The 20,459-nt window shown below is 37.2% G+C and overlaps 1 protein-coding gene across 2 annotated transcripts in view; it reads right to left on the bottom strand.

The window, feature by feature from the left end:
- LIX1 (limb and CNS expressed 1) overlaps window positions 1-20,459 on the bottom strand; it is a 58,924-nt gene that overhangs the window by 25,224 nt on the left and 13,241 nt on the right. For both annotated transcript variants that reach the window (XM_082723939.1, XM_082723938.1), the window contains exon 2: window positions 7,928-8,091. In XM_082723939.1, the coding sequence (XP_082580065.1) occupies window positions 7,928-8,077 (150 nt within the window). In that variant the 5' untranslated portion in view covers window positions 8,078-8,091. The remainder of the gene's footprint in view (window positions 1-7,927; window positions 8,092-20,459) is intronic.

The raw sequence follows: 20,459 nt of genomic DNA, 5'->3' as shown, positions 1-20,459 counted from the left end.
GGTCAGGCTGCCTGCAAATATGTTGGGAACAATTTGGAGCTCTGTGTGTGCTGGGAATGGGGGTCTTTGCTAGGTATGGGGGAGGGGAGTGGTCTGGGAGTCCAATTTTCAGAGAAAACTCACCAGTTCCTGTCAACTGAAAGAAACGTTTCATGCACATGGTAGGTCAGAATGTTATTTTTATAATATAAACCACCTGGCCTCCTCCTCGTTTACCTCTGCCACAAATGGTATTCTACACACATACCTAGAGCAAGGTCCCTGGTAACTATTACAAAACCATGTTGTGTTTTGCTCCTTGAGGTTTTTTTCTTTTCCCTTTTTTCTTTTCTTCTTTTTCTTTTTTTCAAGTTAAGGTGAAGACAAGATGAATTGATCAGGCTCAAAGTTTTGGTTTATTTTTATAGTTGCTTTGATGTGAAAGGACTTGGCTCTGATTGCACTGAGAGGGATGGGGGGGGGGGATGGGGAAAGATGGGAGTCAGCTTTTCTTTCTCGCTCAGTAACTCCTGAGATAGTTAGCATCTTCCTAAAGCTCATCAACTAGGGGCTTGTAGACTTCTGTGAAGATAGTCCCAAGTCTTTATTTACCACTCAGATTCTCTTCCTAAGCATTTCTTTCACTGCACTCTCCTGTTCTGTTTGGAGGCCAAGCATCTCTATTCACTTTACTTGCTAAGAAAAGACACAGATTAAAGTTAGGGAATGGGACTGGGGAATAAATACAACGTCTCATTAAAACAATATGTTCTCCCAGTTTCATGGGCAAGTCATTAAAGTCTTGACATATGACTTTCAAATGGGAAGGGGTTATAACTAACCTTTCTATCTTTGGGTCTCATTAGTTACAAAACAGGATGCTTTACTGTGGAGATTTCTACCAGGAAATGCCTCCTTTAGAAGTTAAGTTACAGTGCATAGTGGGTTGTGCATTTGAGTCAAGGTATACAAGTCTAGAGACAAAGAAGAGGTCATGGATGATTTTAAATAGAAATGCTTGGCATTAAAACAGCTTCAGTGCAGGGCAATAGTCTCAATTTTATGGCAGGAGCTAGATCTCTATTTGAGACATAGACTATTAAGGTTAAGCCTCATTTAATAAGCAGTGAAAAGAGCCTTACGATTAGAATTAGCCAAGTCTATGAATTAATAAAAATTTCTCTTAGTCCTTCTCTCCTGGTAAAAACTTAATTTCATAAACTGAGTTTATTGTGCTTTAAATATACTTTCAATTCCCTGGAACTTGAGAAGAATCATTCAATGCATGGAAGTGTAAAACATGTGTTTTATATCTGATAATATAGGTGAAGTACGCTTACTGCCTCAAGAAACTAAACACAACAAAATCAAACAGTTCTATCTTCTCTTAGACAGTACGCATCTTGGAAAAGTAATTTTTCCAGGTATCTTCATGCGCAAAGGTTTTGGTTTGAAAACTAAGAGGCATAAAAATAAAGAGAACTTTTAGAGACAGAGCTTTGCCAGGAGCTTAACTGCTTTGTCCTCTCATGTCACCCAATTATGCAACAAGCTTTGGTTGAAAACGAAAACAAAAACAAAAACAAAAACCAGTAACAGTTTGCCTATGGTAATATTAAATGTCTCAGTTCCATGGGTTGCTTGGCAATACACAAAGAGCCTAAATACCTAAACCGTGTTTAACACCTATATTTATTTTCCATGAAGAAATCTTAACAACAAAAAATAATAAGGTAAAAAATATATGATACCCAAATGAATTAGTGTCCTACACTTCAAATAAATCAAGTTATCACATCCGTGTTTTAGCCAGAGGACACATTTTTTTATCAATCCTAACTTATGCACACAAATAATCATATGGTCTTATACTACACTCAAAGGAATTTTTGGTTTTTATTCCAAAGAAGAATGAAATTCATTAATCCAAATAACCCTAGCAGATGACATGGAAGGTCACGTCATTGGAAAAAAAACTTGAATCACAAACCTTTTAATCAAAATATAAAATAAGATAAAATACTCAAATAAGTTCTCCTTTTGCACTTGAAAACAAAAACAGCTGCTAAAGCAGTGAGTGGCTTTCCTTCTGAGTTCATCAAGAGGGGAGCCAGACGCTGATCTGATGGCCTTTGTGTTGCTCTTATTGTAAAGAATGGAAATTACTGCAAGTTTTCATGGTCATGATATGTGGCTATGGAAGGATTAACTGCCTAGACGAGAATGGCATAAAGAAAATATGTCCAAAATGCACGAATTCCTACTGAATGCCTGTAGTATTAGAGGATGGTTTCTTTTATAAAAGACACAATAAGAACTAAAGTGTTTCGATATAACTTTCTAAAAGAAAAATAATTTAATATGAATAGATCATTTTATTTATTATTTTGAAATTCAAAAATGAATCATTTTTACTTCTCTTTTTCTAATACTGTAGTAGCTTATGAAGGCATAGTTTAAACAAGATTATGACTGCTTTCTTTCTCTCTGGCTCTCTGTTTTTTGTGGGTTGTGGTGTCAAGACTATCTGAAAATTCCTTAATTAGTCTTCTTGGACACAAGCCTCCCATTTACTTCAGTGGGAGGTTTCTTTGCATAAAACCAGTGGTTTATGTCCATCAGAGCCTTTGACTGCTTTCCTTTGATTAATCAGAAAACTAAAGCTCAGTCTGAATACCATTTTTCTAAAGAATGAATGGGCATAATCTCTTACAGCTTTCATGAAACCAGAAGGATTAATCCTTCAATCCAGTCCCAAACTCCACTTCAAGTATTTTCAATTACTTGGCACCATTGGAGGTGACGTCCATGGCTCAGTAAGAAGGCTACTGCTGGCATAATGGTTTCTCCATGTCTCAGCACATGGTCTTGGCATTAATAATCCATCGTGAAATGACTTGCAATGCACAAGGGTGACATTTGATTATGTGAAAGGCATTGCAGGAATGAGCATGTAGGCTCTTACTGGCCAATTGCTGGCAAAAACATGATGAAATGTTATATGGTGAAAATAGCATTTAAGATGGCTTTTGAACAGTCAAAGAAAAGTGTAAGGACGCTGCTTTAGGAGAAATTTTCTTTCTTTTTTTTACTTCCTGGTTTTCCTTTCTCAAATCATATTTTGGGGGGCCAAAGAAGGCTAAGGGGCCAGATTTGTCAGCCAATCAACAAAACACATTTTCAAAACATTTGATTCAGGAAATTCTGCGTCTTTTAAAGCAAGGATGTTAACAATCCTCCTGAGAACTTTAAAATATAATGATTTAAACATAAGGTAAAGGAGCCCTGAAATGATTAGAGAAATCACCAAGAGGCCTCCCTGTTGAAGAGTTCAGTTTTTTCATTTTTTCTTCTATTTTTTAAAGACCACAAGGAGGATGTTGAATGTACTATCAAGGGGAAGTCCTATCATTTTGAGGAGAAATTTATGAGATGCTTGGGAAATTCATAATTCTCAAGGTAGTGAAAGCAAAAACAAAAATAAGGAAATTTGAATTTCTAAAATTTATATCCTCTAGATCCATTCACTGATCTGTCAAATATGTTACATTCTAAAAGATTATAATGAGTGCATTTATTACATATAAATAAACATAATGCACACCTGGGTAAGGAAATGGCCAAATCTTGCTTATTTTTGGTCATGGGTATTTCGTAGAAGGGAAGTTACTATGCACAAATTAAATTCAGAGAGAACTGGATTTTTTTCACATCAATATTTTTAAGCTAACCCACCTTCAAAACTTAAAACCACAAATATGAACATAATAATATTACTTAACTTTAATGTTCCTGACTTTTCTTTGCCAGCCCACCATCTTATTAGGTAAAATATTAGGTAAAATATCTTATTAGGTTAAATATCTTGTTTGATATATTGTATTGTATATAATAGTTATATTGTATATAATAGTACTCACTATTTTGTGTATCAATCAATAGTGATTATATACAATAGTGAACAAATATAAACTCCATTGATATTTGAGATTTCTTGTCCACTCACTTAGCTATTCATTCAACAAAATTTATTGGGCACTTACTATATGCAAAGCACAGTGCTTGGAGTCATAGGGATATGAAGATACAGACCCTGTCCCTGAGGCATTTATGTTTTATTATAGAGACAGAACATGCACATAAATAGCAGCTAGAAGAAGTGAAGGCATGAATGAAGAACAGTTAGGATGAAGCACTGAGTGTCAGAAGAGGAATTCAGGAAGATAAAGCTGAAAGGGAAAGCTGGGATCAGCTGTAGAGCTTTTATTTTCAGAGTAAAGAATTCAGATTCAGGCTTTAATAAGAAGGTAATAGGGAGACACTGAAGTTTTTTTAACTTTTAATTTTTTAGACTTATGGAAGAGTTTCACAGATAATACAAAGACTTCCCCCAAAGCATTCAATATCATCTTTGTTGTTTAATGTAATTATTTATGTAGCATTCTTACATCATACACCCATGATTGCATTCCTCTTATCATGCTTAGTGTAGTATATGCTTTGCATTTTTTCTTACTCAGAAATGCCAAAGATTTTTCTTTCTTACTCATCTTTTTAAAAAAACAGTTTGGTTTTGTTGACTGGGTTTGCCAGTTTTTGCCCTATTACATTAGATCTTCCATATCTTATGTATACACTCAATCTACATTAAAATAAAATTAAAAACTAAAAACCAAACCAGAGATCAATTATAAATCCAGTATCAAAAAAAAGCACCTTGATCCATCTTTTATGCAGAGAGTTGTCCCTAAGTTCCAAATAGCTATGGAGCCCTGTGATTCTTTCTTCATGATCTTGTTTGGAACACGGTGGGCCAGTTCAGTATGAAAATTTGTGCTTTTCTTTAACTCAAGAAAATTGTTTCTGTTGGGCTGCCTTGGTTGCTCAGTCAGTTAAGTGTCCAACTCTTGATTTTGGCTCAGACCATGATCTCCAGTTTGTGAGACTGAGCCCTCCCTGGGTCTCTGAGCTCAGTGGGGAGTCTGCTTGAGATTCTCTCCCTCCCTCTCTGACCCTCCCCAGACTCATGCTCTCTCTCCCTTACCCCACCTCAAACAGATAAAGAAAGGAAGAAGGAAGGAAGGTAGGTAGGAAGGAAAGAAAGAAGGAAAGAAAGAAAGAAAGAAAGAAAGAAAGAAAGAAAGAAAGAAAGAAAGAAAGAAAGAGAATTTGGGGGAGAAAAGAAAATTGCTTCCATTACTTATTTCCACCCCTCTATTTCCTTTGTCTCTTTCTGGAACTCTTGTTAATGTTTACCTCCAAGATTTATCTTCATGTCTCCTGTATTATTTTTTCCCCCATCTCTTTGTCTTTTTGCTCTATGTTCTAAAAGATTTACTTTACTATTTATGTTTTATTTTGTCATCCTTCACTAATTTGGCTGTGACCTATGTCCACTCATCTACTCACTCTTTTTTATTTTTATTGTTCTGTTTTGGCATCATATTTTAAATTTCTTGTTCCCTGATTGCTCCTTTTTTCATAGCTGTTTTAGGGATAAATATCTTACCACAATTTTCTGAGGATACTCACTGGAATCTTCTCTTATGTCATCTATGGCTTGAATTATTTATATACTTTTGTTTGTTTAACTTGGACTTTCTCTTTTGTTTTTGGTTTTCTTCAAATGTTTGGTGGTCTTTAGTCCATTAACATTCATGAACAAAGAGATTCATTCAGTTGGCTGGCAAGACCTTGCTCTGTGTCTGAGTAGGTGTGTTTCCCTAGAAGGTCTACCTTGAATGGGAAATCTGATGGAAGCTCTGTATGAGTAGGTTGATTTCACCTTAGAATGCTTGATGATGGACCGACCTGCAGGCTCACATGGGTTAGGAAATCCCTTCCTCAGTTGCTGCTTTCTTCTCCTTCTCCAGCCCCTCATCCTTGTCTGTCTGTGGTTATACTAAGCTCTGTGTTTTTGTGGGTTTTTTTGGCTTTTTTTTAAAAGACTGTGTGTGTGTGTATATATATATATATACATATATATATATATATTTATTTAAGAGCGGGAGGGGGTCATGGGTAGTGGGAGGGACAGAGGGAGAGGAAGAGAATCTCAAGCAGACTCTCTGCTGGATGCAGGGCTTAATCTCACAACCTTGAGATCATGACTTGAGCCGAAACTAAGCTGGACATGCTTAATTAACTGAGCTACCTAGGAGCACCTATTAAGCTCTGTTTTGAGGCTTCTAGACCCACTTTCAAATCACTCTCATCAGGCAATTCACTGTCACTAGACAGAGGGGAAACAGATTTAATGTTGACCAGGGCAGGAGAAAGCAAGACTTTGGAGGCTATCTGGGCCAGAAATTTTGAAAATAGTTCTTTAATTAGCCTTAAGATAACCCCCATGCTACTGCCAGAATAATCTTTCTGAAACATATTTGAATATATTAGTCTCCCGCTCAGAACTCTTCAGGGGTCCTGATTTTATATGGAGTAAAACCTGTTCTTCCTTGCATTCCTTCCTTGCAGAGCATAAAGACCCATTATGGTTTGATATGAGTGCCTAACTCATCATCTCCTACCACTTCCCTGCCACAGACGCACTCAGGCTTCCCAAATTCTGAAAGTGCTTGTGGTTTTTCTCTTGCTCCAGGCGGGCCTTTTCACATACTGCTCCCTATGCTAGGAATGTCATGTAGTGACTGGCGAAGATACCCTCAACTGCATATTTCAGCTTGTGTTTGCATTCCCCATGAATCCTTTGACTTATCTGGCTCAGACATAGGTTGGTGGGTCTATTTATTAAACTATAGTCTTCCTTCACTTCATAAAGGTTTGAAATAACATGTAATAGATACACAGTAACAGGATAAAATAAATGAGTGAGGCACAGCTAGGTTCAAAGGGAGAGTAAAGGTAGAAATATAAATAATATCAAATATGACATTAGTCCAAAAAATTACATGACTTTAAGTTTTGTAGACTTAACACTACCAAGAGATACACTGAAAATTTGCCTCTTATTGTCAAAGTTTTGAGGGACACTTGAATGCTTGTTGAGCATATTGTCCATATTGAAAGTTATTGAAAACTGAGAGTTTACTACACTAAAGGAGTACTCATAAACTGACAGGTTTCTTCTTTATGCTTTCATCAACCCCCAAATATAACCCTATTTAATTACTATAATTTTTTTGCACACTGATTTCCTCAAGGTATGGACTATATCCTCATTACTTGGCCCAATGCTTGATATTTCCTAGTCACTGAACAAATATTTGTCATATACACTGGACATTCAGGTGTTGATGGTCATCATTATCCTTATCATAGACATAATAAAGCTTTCACCAACAAGAAGGGTCTTTATAATAATCATAAAAAATAACTGGAATACCTAGCATGTGTCAGATATATACATTGTATGTATATCTCATGACTCTCAACCAACACCATGGATATTATTCCCCATTTCAAAGTCTGGGAAATCAAGAAGTTAAATAAGTGTCCCAAGAATATACAGTTATTCAGAGGCAGAACTTGGGCTTAGCACAAGTGCCTGAACCCAAAACTGGTAAGTCTCAACCTTTGCTGTTGGTTCATACTTTGCTGTATAGTAGATCGATTAGGACTTGATTCAAAATTCATGAAAGTGGAGACTTCCTAGTGATGGAAGGGCCCTGATGGAAGGACTTTATAGAAGTTTCCTTGTTCTTTATGGTTTATTTCAAAATATTTTGGAGGAAGGCAGCAGCTATCAGGCAAATAAAATGATATAAAATTAATTTTCCATAAAGAAATATCAGGGGACACTCTAATATAAAACACTTGCATTTTTAAAAAATTGGAACACCTGGCCAACTTTCCTGGGTATATAATGGAATGCAACACAACTTTATTTTCACTACAACCAAGAAAGCTGATAATGTTACCATTTTATTAAAGGACTTACTCTATTTTAACCCAATTAACTTTTACTAACCAATTTATGGTTGTTTCTTACCTGAAAGTTGCCAAAACAGCTTCCCCCTGGGAGGGTCACATAACTCACAAAGGGAGGTCCTGGAGAAGGCAGTGACTCATAGACCACCACGCCTTCACTTGGGAATGCAGCTCTCTGCTGCTGCTTACTTTCCCAAAATTCCTGTAACATTGACACAACATTCACTGAAAAACATAAAAAAAAACATAATCAGTTATTAAGGATTGTATTCTGGCAAAAGCAAAATTTTATTTACAGCCCGGATTGTGTGACATGTCATTTCCAGTTTAAGCAGAACAGAGTATATATGTAGATGGTGGGGGAGGGAGTGCTTTCAGTTGTGAAAGGAGCAAATCCTGTTTAACGCAAATGTGTTTATTTCTTCTTGAGTTATGGCTCAAATGGTTTGGTACGCTAATTCTAGCAATATTGTAATGTGTTAAACTTACTTTATAGATTAATTTTTAATATCAAGAGTTTAAAAATCTCACTCTTCCTTTTTTGAAAATTTGCCTCAATAAAGTTTAGAGCTATGGTTATCCATGGCTCCTGCTCCTGTTTCTCATCAATTCTTGAACCTGCCAAGTGAAAGCCAAATTTGGAGGTAAAGGTATAAACAATGTAATTTTAATTGGGGCCCACCTATTATAAGGTTTAAGAGGCGAAAGGCAGAAAGAAGAAAACTCTCATGCTCCTCTCCATGCCAATCTAAAGGAGAATGAAAGGCAATTGTGTAATAAGCAGGAGGCTGGAAAAAGCCGTAAGTGAAACTAATAACATGGAGACCTTGTTAAGGACCACGTCTGTTAGATGACTTCAGAAAACAGAGTAATGGCTATAGCCATGTGGTTTAGATTAAATGACCTGTGATAGCCTGCAGAAGTTTCAGATCAAATTTGGTTGGTTTGTTTATCCTGTACTGCAAATTGAATTGTGGAAATTAACAAGGATAATAGAATTGTAGCGTCAAAAGAGACCTTTCAGGTCATTTAGGCAAAGCTCTGCCTAACGTAGGAATTCCTTACACAACACTATTGACAGCTGCCTATCTGGTTTGTGCCTGAACAAATGGAAGGACCTGGTACTTGGCACACCTTGAGGCAGCCCCTTTCAACTCCTAATGGTTCTACCTGTTGTGAAAAGATCCTTCTTGGGAGTAAGCTGAAATCTGCTTTCCTGTGAAGTTGATGCAAGAGGTCCATTTTTCATTTCTGGGGTCTCACAGAAGTTTATACCCTTATCCACATGAGAGTCCACTGCATGCACAAAGGCAATCAATATAAGGACATCTGTGTTTTTTCCTGCCTAGGAGCACAAAGGCTTTCCTTAAACAATAGTCTTTCCTTCAACCATGTCTTCTCTGGGGTTGACGGATAGGGATTTGACCAAAGACAAATCATTTAGAACCAATGAATGAGTCCAGGACTTCTGCTGGAAATGTTGGAAGAAGAGATTCTCCTTTTTCACTAGGGTTGCTGGGGTAATAGGAGATTAAGTGTGACACAGCCGAAGCAGGGGGAAAACTTGGTTGAGAAGAAAGCCAACAGAGAGAAGGATAGAACCAAGGGAGAAAGAAAGATTAAGTTCTAGAAAGAAATCTTTCTAGAAAGAAAGATTACGTTCTGCTGACACACTTTGAGCCCGAGGCAACACATCTACCTTTTTCTTAAATCATTTTGAACTGGTGTCTCTCACTTGTATATGAAAGTATACCAAAACAGAGAACTCCCAGGCTGCCTCAAGTTCTCAATTAAATCTTTTTTTTTTTTCTTCCAGTCTTTGTATAACATGTTGTCTATGCCCTTGGGTACCCTCTTAAACACATTGCTAACTGTGCTTCAAAATGTGGGCTTTGATATTTTTCAGGTGTCAAGAAAGTCACAGAGTTTGACCTGGAGGCAAAAATAATGCACAACCACTTTCTAAGCTGTTTACTAGAGCACCTGGCTCCTTTACCTCATCCCTAGGACATGGATTAGCTTCACCGTGTGTAGTTCAGGCAAATTCTCAAGATGCCTAAGGAATTAGATGGCTGTGCATATTTTAAAACTGCAGTGTTCAGTATTTAAGAAGTGTTTTGGAAAAAAAAAAACTGGGAAAAGGTAAGACTATCATAGGGAACAACTGACTTAACAAAAAGGTACATTTTGAAGTGGTAAAGGTGACATTGGTCATTACAGAGTTTTTCATTTATTCAAAATACCTAATAATATTTTCTATCTCCCATCTTCTCCTGCCTCCCAACTCCAAGAAAACAAGGATTTTTGAGTTGGTTGACTTGCATTTCTACTGCAGGTGACCTCTGGAATTCAGCAGGATGTCTTAAAGATTGAAGGCTGAAACAAAAACCGGCCCGTTGCTTTGATAGTCAACAAGGCATATTAGCCTGCTATTTTAAGTTAGTTTGTTGTTGAGTGGATGTGAGCTGAGTACTGGAGCAGGAAGATGAAGCCTCATGACTGTCCAGGTATAATGAACACGAGACTTTTGGCATGTAAAGCTATGTGGATTAAAGAGTTCAAAGGTAGGTACTAAGTAGAATTCTACATGAATAAAAGTAGCAGTTTTCAAATTTTTCATTCTGCAACCTTAGAAGGCTTCTTTTAAAGTCCTATGTATGTCATCACCTCTGAAGAGTACAATGTATGTACATGCACACACACAATCCATCTTTCTATCTCTATCTCCTCTTGTCGACTGGAAAACCAGATGAATGGAGTACAGAGAGAAGAGGGCCAGCTTGCTATTTGGAATTCCAAAGAGCAGTATATCAGAGGATGCTCTATTTAAGAAACACATGCTTCTTTATTTTTTTTGAAGTAGCAACAACAAGGTTCATGGACAATGTCAAAGATAATGCAAGCAGAAGCTCAAGTTCTGCTGAGGAAAAGCACAAGTTTGAAGAGAGGCCACATGACACAGTTTAGTCCCTAGCTTCAGTTGTACTTCAGTGCTCAGGCGATGAACCCGCCTTCCTTATTTCAGAACAGATTTGGGCTACCAAGCATGTGATATCCATCCCCACATCTAGTGACCCATCTGCACAAGTGCCCAGCTCCAGAAGATTTTATTCCAGTCTCAAATGGCCTTGTTCTAGTAGTAATTCTCGTCACCTCTTAGTTTTAAAGGTTTCCACTTTATTCACACCTTTTCAGCAGCTAAAAGTATGCTTTAGATAATGAATATATGAATCAATCCATTAATTAAATGAAACACTCAACCTCGAGACTTTATCAGACTACTAATTATTAATATTTTTCAATTGTAAAGAAGCTGCTAGAAGGACTATTTTATATGACTATCTCCACTTCCTTATCTTCCATTTATTTTTAACCCTCCACAATCTTTCTTCCACAATTTATTCCACAGAAACTGCTCTAGCAAACACCACCAATTCCTAATTTTCAGTCTTTATGTACTTGACGTCTAACTGCATTTTCACACAGCTGATCAGTTTCTTCTAGAAACTCTCATATCCCTAGGCTTTTCTGATAGTATTGTCTGATTCTGCTTTTCTATTTCTAATTGTTTCCTCTCAAATTCTTTTGTGGGTTTCTCTTCCTCTGCTCACCCTTCATGTTGATTTGAATAAAAGTCCTGTCCTTGTCTTTTCTTGCTCTCTTTCTACCATTCTCCTTAAATGACAGAACCTATCTCCATTACTCCATCCATCCAAAATAATATAAGCTGACAGTTTCCACAAACTTCTATAACTCCAACTTTGTTTACAGATACCTCCTTGTCAGATGTGACACAAATTCAACATTTCCCAAGCTCAACTCATTTTCTTTCCCACAAACTCTTCTCTTTCTCCTGAATTACTTAGAAAGTAATATTATCACCTACCCAATAACCTAATCAGAAACCTGGCAGGCACCTTAAACTTTATGTCCTCTTTCCTTCCTAATAAATCCCCAAGTTTTATTGATTCTATATCCTGATGCCTCCTATAGCCCTCACTTCCTCTCAATTTGTACTGCCATTGCTGCATTGGTTCTTATCTCACCAAATATACAATATCCTCCTGATTTCCATTATTCTCCTATCCTCCAATTGTTTCCCAGGTAATCTAAATCTCATAGCTCATCAAATCATTCACAACTTAAAATCCTTCTGTGAGTTCTTCATTACCTAAAGATAAATAACTCCTTGGCAATGCATAGAAGACCCTCTCTCTTGATATGGTTTCTCATTCCATACTTCTCTCCTCCTCAAGTCACCTTCCAGGCTTCACATACTCCCATGCTTTCTATGCTACTGGCAAACACTTTACTTCCATTCCCACATGTGGAATGCCCTTTTTTCTACTGACTATTGTCTTCCTACATGGTCTACTCATCTACTCATTCCCCTCAACCATCAGCTACTTAAAAATAAAAACAAAAACAAAATAATCACTAAACCTTTGTACAGAAATTGCAGTCCTCTAAGAAGCAGCCTAGATATCACCAGGGGTCTTGTTAGAAATGAAGGATTTCAGGCCCCACCCCAGGGCTATTGAACCATAATCTGCATTTTAATACGATTCTCAGTCAATCTGATGTGCACTGAAGTTTGAGAAGTCTTTTTGTAGGAAGAAGTTGTTATTCTCATCTCCTTTATTAAGTATCTATTACATTCCAGGCTCCATGCATTTTCTCATCTAATCTTTACAACATCCGCTAGAAACAGGTATTATCATCCACAATTTACAGATTAGAAATTAAAGATGCTTAAGATATAATCACACAGCTACAAAGTCTTAGACCTGGGATTTTCAACCTATTGCTGTCTTGAGTGCATAGTTCATGCTCTTTGTTCATTCTAAGACACTCTCTAATATGACAGAATTTAAGTTGTTTTCATGTGTGTCTACTCTACTGGAGGTACCTTTATCAAGGTCACTGATATTAAATGGGTAAAATTACTATGAAGAAGTAGAATATCAAATGGCTGAGAAAAGAGATGTGGGAGGAAGTAGGAGGAGAGAGAATTGTTAGGGCTATCCTAGAATAACTGCATGAAATCCAGTTCATTTTTGTGACTTCTCTCAGTTTATAACATCTGAGAGTAAAGAAAGCAATTTAGCCTCTGAATATACTTTGCACATCAAACTTTTAAATCCATTGCATCACCCCAAATCGCTTTCTCAGACACAAGTGATTGAGCCTGATATGGACTAAATATTTGTACCTTCTACCTCTCTCCCCTGTACCTTCCCTCTCCCCAGTTCATTCGCTGAAGTCCTAACCCACAGGATAGTGGCGCCTTTTGGAAATAATTAGGTTCAGAGGAGGTCATGGGGCTGGGGGTCCCATGATGGGATTAGTGCCTTTTTAAGAATAGACAGAGACACTAGAGCTGCCTTCCTTGGCCATGTGACTATAAGGTAGCCATCTGCAAGTCAGGAAAAGGTCTATCACCAGGAAGCAAATGTGCTGACAACTTGAACTTGGACTTCCCTGCCTTCAGAACTGTGAGAAAATAAATTCCTGTGATGTAAGTACCCAGTCTAAGGCTTTTTTTTTTTTTTTTTTTTGCAATAGCCTGAGCTGACTAACACAAACCTCTTTAGCAGTTTTGAATATTTTGTGTATCAACAAGACAATTTACAAAGTAGTTTATAGGCATTAATATAGTTAACTTCTTTGTCACAGTGTTTTGAAATTTGAAATGTGACAGAGTTTTGAGAGTGGTAATTCTATCCCCAAGTAAATCTCTCTTGAATGAGGCTTTTGTTTTTCCCTACCTCAGGCTTTCTTTTTGATTATAAAAAGGTGAGTATTAAGGCTTTCACAAAAGGCAGTTGAACAGAGAAGACATCCAACAATGTGGAATACATTGACCATCTAACCTTTGACCTGCTCTATAGATATCCTCAGTCAGCTTCAGAAAAGCAGTGCCTTTATTTCTCTGAACGTAGAGTGGTATTTTGTTTGTTTGTTTTTTGTTTTTTTCACCTGTGCCTTGGTTCAAGTTCTCCCAGGAGTATTGTTTCTGCCGCTCCCCTCTATCTACCCCACTTACTCCCAAACTTCAGAGGAAATACCACCTATTCCATCATGCCTTACTCACTGGTTCTGGCCCACATGAATCTCCTTTTCTGAGCTCTCATTCCATTAGTGGTCCTGTGTCTTAGCACTTAATCTCCTCTAAACCATGCTAATGAAATGGATGTGGTGTTCCAGGCTAAATTGATCAAGTCAGACTTGGCTGGACTTCTTTCTGGCCGCAGGAATGAAATGCCTTATGATAAGAATTCATCTTATATCATACAGTTTTGTTACTTAACTCACAGCAGACTGTGAGAATCTGGAGGGCAGTGACTCTGGTTCTTTCTTCTCTCTAGCCTCCTTGGTACCCAACACATGAAGCAACTGTTGAATTCACTTGGAATATAAGAAGACGTTACACTTCTGAGCCATTTGAATGCAACTGAATGAATGTGTAGAAAGTAAGTGAAGTCACTATGATTCCTGGAGAGTTTGAGGCTTCTTCCTTGAACAGGAGATTTCATGTATGAACCACTATGATGCTCACACAGCATGGATATGATGGTGGCAGCCACGCTTCAGCCGGAGATGGGAGCAGGTACAGGTGGATCATGCCTGGTCAGAGTAGACACATGATTTTTTTCGTCACTTTCTGGCTAGGTCTTTCCTTTCATAATAGCTTACGCTTTAAAAAAAATCCTGAATGGAGATGGTGAGTAATTTTATATTGGAGTGCCAACCCTAATCCTTTTATGTTGACTGCCTGGAACATCATGTTGAAAAGGATTTGAAAGTAGCTTCCGGGATAAGCGGAAAAGAACACCAGAATTAACCAACGTTGTGGCACTGGCATGGTTTATTTGACAACACTGACCTTGGTGATACGGAGTTAAAAAAAAAAAAAAAGAAGCTCAAAACAGGCTTCTTCCCATAAAAATTGATTGAAGAAATAATAAATGTGTAATATAATTAGTGAAGAAAATGTTAAGAGTGTTACATTTTGGAGCAGATATGATTTTATTTATTTTTAAAGATTTTATTTATTTGACAGAGATCACAAGCAGGCAGAGAGGTAGGCAGAGAGAGGAGGGAAAGCAAGCTCCTTGTTGAGCAGAGAGCCCGATGCAGTGCTCGATCCCAGGACCCTGGGATCATGACCTGAGCCTAAGGCAGAGGTTTTAACCCACTGAGCCACCCAGGCACCCCAACAGATATGATATGATATGATTTTATTTTATTTTCTTAAAGATTTTATTTATTTGTCAGAGTGAGAGAGAGAGAGAGAAAGAGCCCGTGAGCCAGTGAGTGCACAAGCAGGCAGAGTGGCAGGCAGGCAGAGGCAGAGAGAGAAGCAGGCTCCCCACCAAGCAAGGAGCCTGGGATCATGACCTGAGCCAAAGACATCGGCTTAACCAACTGAGCCACCCAGGCATCCCCCAACAGATATAATTTTAAAGTAATATTTAAAACCTAAAAATTTATTGCACTATAATTAAACCAACACAGGGGGGAAAGTAAATGAATGTGGGTTGAAAAGTTCAGGTAAAATCTGCCCTGGAAGAAGCTAAGCTGAGCCACTTGAGAAGAGATCTAGCCATGATGAGAGAGAAGTTGTGCTCTCAAAGGAGTAAGGATGACTTGACAAGAAGAGTAAGAAAACTAAAATGCCTCAGCCAAGGAATTTTGTAAGTGGGCATAGGAAAGGGGTTTGATTTGGACAGAAGACAGGGTAAGGGGAGTTAGTTTCTTCTAAGAACTGGAAATCAAGCCTACTGTTCTAGTGCCCTAGCTTTACCTGAGTGGGTAAGAATGGCAGGAGAATAGAGTCCCTTGCCCTTTGTCTTTGCCTAAGATGCTCTTCTGCTCATAGTGGTTCCATTCAAGAAGCAGGGCCCAGACATGTGGAGAGAATGCTTGGCTGCACTTGTAGATCTGGGTGACCCCAAGGAGAAAGTTTCTGGGAGGGGTTTGGGCATAAAAATCTATGAGAAGTGGGTAGGGGATGAGACAAGCAAGAGAAGGTTCATTTTGCAGCCTGGAAGGAGCACAAAGCCCCTTAAGACAAGATCATCAATAACTGGATGCTCAGAGGGCTTTTATCCTACAAATTCAGAACTTGTCATTTTCATGGATTGGGTGCTATAAAGATGCCAATAAGGATACATGATCTATGTTTTCATATGGACAATCTGAGATGTATAGAAAGTAAATGCCCCATGGATTACAGAATATGTTATAGAAGAGTCCTCAAATATAGTCACTGTTTCAAACACAGCGACGTGTGTACTGGATCTTGTCTCTCTACATTTTATCAACCAGCAGGCAATTTATTTAGTACTTTAAAGCATGGAATCTGGAGCCAGAATGCTTGTGTTTGAATTCTGTCTGTACCACTCTAAGATACCTACCTAACTACCCCAGTTCTATCTGTAAAATGCAGTACTTCCTACACAAAGTTTCTGTAAGGTTTAAATGGAAAATGCTCAGAATAGAGCTTCACACATAGTAAGCACGAGAATGTTAGCTATTATTTGTGGTTAAAGAAGGTGAAGGAGGAAAGGAAATGGCATGATTATATGCTTGCATAATGCATCTTTGAAAATTACTATTCCTGAATTAGAAACCATATCATTAAACATTCTAAAAAAGTCTGCGCATCTGAAAATTCTCTGATTGTACATATTGTGCTATTTATTTCCAAAATATGTAAAGAATTCAGAGATGGGAAAGAGAAGGCTCTTTTTATATTATTCACTAGTAAAGTCAAAACTTGAAACTAGCCAGAAAATAATGGATGAAATGGTACATCTCAAAATCTGAAAATAGGGATGTTTGTCCAAATTACTCACTTTCTAATGGATGCTAAAGGCAATAGAACTGCTCTTAGCAGAAACAATGAGAGGAGCTAACTTCTATTTAAAATTAATGTTTAAATGACTGCTTATGCTTCAGGAAAATAGAAACATTACAGTCCATTGCCCAGTTCAATTACTTAATATGTGGTAAGTCCTGTGTGAGAGACAGTCATTTGTCAGCAAAAAAAGCTCTTAAAAGTATGTTATAAATCTATCAGAAAAAAGGAACCATTTTCTTTTTGCCTTTCAGAGAAAAAATTCTAGCTGGGTAAAATACCCCTTGCCAAACAGTTAAAGACAAATTGGAAAGGCTACAATTTAAGGATAAATCATTAAAAGGCTTTCAAGATGATTAACATATTTTCAAATTGATTCTCTGTCTCCAACCAGATAGATTTATGTTATGCAATATTTTAATATAATCTTTAATTTAATTAAAGATTAAATCTTTAATTAAATTAGCCTTAGCAGGTGACATTTTAAAATAAGCTTAATGAGTATTTTCTATTCTAGCAATTTGATCATGTACAACTTGCCAAATGTGACTTCCTAGCTTTTTTTTTGTTTGTTTTGTTTTTTTTGAGGAAAAATAGAAAAAGGACCCCCAAATAATTTAAGGGCAAGCTCAAGATGTGATGTCAATTTATGATTTGTGCCAAATGGGTTGTAAAACAGAGTATCTTTGGGTCTTGTGGTTGGCTTGGTAAACTCCAGGACACTGACCAAAAAACCTAATTGTCTAATCATTTATAACTATCGTCACGTCCTGCGAGATTTTGATCAGGCTAATGGAATCTTGCTGACATAGCTTGTGTATCAGGTCAGGTACAACTTGTAGGAATTTTGGGCCTCTTTTTCTTACGTGTAGATACTCTTTCAAAGATAGCTACAGCTACACTGCAGGACTGAGACAGCTTGGAGTCTTGCTATACTCCCAGGAGAGGAACTTTTCTTTACTATAAATGTTTCAGAGTCAGCACCTAGCTCTTTGAGCAGCTGGAAAGCTGGTGTGTTTCTCCTTTTGTTTGCTTTTTCTTTTCTTCTGCTCTGGTCCCATGTGCTTCCCTGAATACTTTTCTTGAGGGAATTATGATCCTTTGGGTTGTTCTACAAAGTTAACCTCTTGGGAGACTGTCCAAAATGTGTAAAAAGTATCCCATTCTTTTTCGTTTAATTTTCACCTTCAGAGTTTAAAATTGCTGAACTTTGAGTCATTTTGGGAGAAATTAAAGTGACATTTTTTTTTATATCTTTGGAAGTACTGCGTAATTTTTTTAAAGAGGGCAAATGGGAGAGAATATGAAGGAGCAAGAAGGAATCACAAAGACAAATGAAAATAAAATAAAAGATCATTAAGTATACCAGAATAAAACAGCATCAGTATGCATAAGTTCCCATGTGTGGTTTACACATTCAGCATGTTGGGATGATGTCATCCAATCACAAAAGCTACATAAAATAAAAACCTGATGTAATCTATTTAACCAATCAGAAAGAATATATCTCTCCCATTTTCCGTCAGGCACTGACATTACACTGTATTTAGGAGACTTTGTAGGACTGCTGATTGTAGGTAACTAATCCAAGATTAAAAAAATAAAAGCAAACATGGTTGCTTTGCTGACAAATTCTGTTTAGCTAAAATGGTCAAGTTTGTGCAAATGTGGCTTTAGGCATACAATGTACTCTCCCTAGGAAAAGTCATAAGAAAACCCTTCACGACTCTGCAATAGCTATCTAACTAGGGTTTATGTACAAGTTCAAAGATAGATAGAGTTTTGCTCTAAAGAGCATGGTACATGGCTTTTGAGTTATCCACAGTTGAGGTTAGACCCTGAAGATGAATATAAGGACTGGCAATCTAAATTACTGTGCCACTGTGGTGTATGGAATGATTTAGGGTCCTCTACCATGGGCAACCCAAGACAGTGCTCTGGGGAAGTTGTCTGAGGTGGCTGTGTTTATTTCCAGAGCCCCTTCTTCCTCCATCCTGTTTCATCTGGCTGTCAGTTTAACCTTGCATGCAATTAAGCTGTGATTAAGGGGTCAGTGATGATGTTTTAGAAGGTACAGTTTATTTTACAGTAAAGGAGAATATCTGACAATAGTAAAAATCTTTCTCCCTTTTTGTGAGGGAGAAAACCAAAAAATGTCTTTTGTGCACCTGCCTGACCTGTGGGAGGGCACATGGAAGTGCAAGATATGGCTTTGCCCTCCTGGGACTTCCAACTTAGGTGTAGACAAAAACATGCCAGCAAAGCTGTAACTCATAATGCACAAGAGAAATGTAAACTACATAGTATAGGCCATGAGTGCCAAAGGAGTGGTGACAAAATGACGGGTTCCCACAGCTGCCTAAGTGGATGAGGTCAAAATAGGGATCAACTGATTATCATCGCAGTAGGGCGGGGGGGAAGACCATAATTCAGACAGCATTCCACAGACACCAGAGAAAGAATATAGAATACAGAGAACTACAGGGAGTGTAATAATTGACTATTTCGTCAATATTAAGCTTTCAATAAGAATCTTTTTTCTTTCTTTTTCTTTTAAAATAAGATGGTCTTAACTACCGTGACAGACTAAACTTACATGAGCATTTGAACATGGAGGAAAAGAAGTAAGAGCCTTTGGGGTTAAAACTTCAATATGAAATGTATTAAATACAGAAGATTCTTTTATGAAAGGCTTCTAAAGTTGTCTTACATTTCTTAAATCAATCTGTAGCACATAATCAGTAAAACCATATCATTTAAACAGAAAAATCATGACTTAGAAACTCACCCTTGTGCAGCTGTATCCTATTATGGCTGTAACTTAACACATGAGTTTCAGAAGTTGTTAAAGTTGAGATCAGGCTAACAAATCTTAACTGTTAAAAAAAAAAGCCTATAGTGAGATGAGATGGCAGACCATGAAGAAGGACTAGATGTGATCACAGGTTGAATGTCGATTGTAGTTTATTTGTTTATTTGTTAAATCTTACTTATATATTAAAAAATAAACGTATTAGGACAGATGGCCTTTAAACGATCAAGAGGCCACTAAAATTTTTTTTTCTCCATTTTGAAAAATTTTCCTCTGGGGCTGAGACTTTCAGTATTTAAATCTACCAAATGTATATATACTGTATAAAGGATTAGAGAACAGTGCTTATGGCACTAATGGCTGAAACCAAAATCTGCTTTTTTCTCTTGGTATAATTAAAATAAAACTAGTTGTATCCTGTAATAAAGTAAAGCCAGCATGTGAGTAGGCTTCAGCTCACACTTTAGATGCTAAAATTATCAGAATTCAAATTATTGTAATTAAGATGATGTTGTTAGCAAAATAAGCTAGTGAGCAGAGGAGGGTTTTTTTTTCCTTAACCATATTCTTTTAGGCATACTTTATGTGGTGGAATGTAATGCAATATGTGTAGAGATTTTACTGCACAAGTACCTTCATCCCTTACATCCTACTCCATTCCTTTTTGTGAAATGCAAAAACCATAAATGTATCATCAAATTTATAGATTTCAGATAACTACACTAAAAAGCATGGGATGGAGAAAACACTTTACTCTTGAGGATTTTTGCTCTCTTGGGTTGCATACAGCCAGATTCATGATTACTAAGGTGTTTTTAATAGCTTTATAGTCTGGTCCAATTTTTCCAAAGGGTAAAAATGTACCTTTTGAAGTATTTACCTATCTGATATAAATAAAACCTTTCATGAAGAAAAATG

The sequence above is a fragment of the Mustela nivalis genome (assembly GCF_964662115.1).
Source record: "Mustela nivalis genome assembly, chromosome: 3".
Classification (NCBI taxonomy): Eukaryota; Metazoa; Chordata; class Mammalia; order Carnivora; family Mustelidae; genus Mustela; species Mustela nivalis.
The sequence above is the reverse complement of the archived record's forward strand: the minus strand, read 5'-3'. Positions and strand labels throughout refer to the sequence as shown.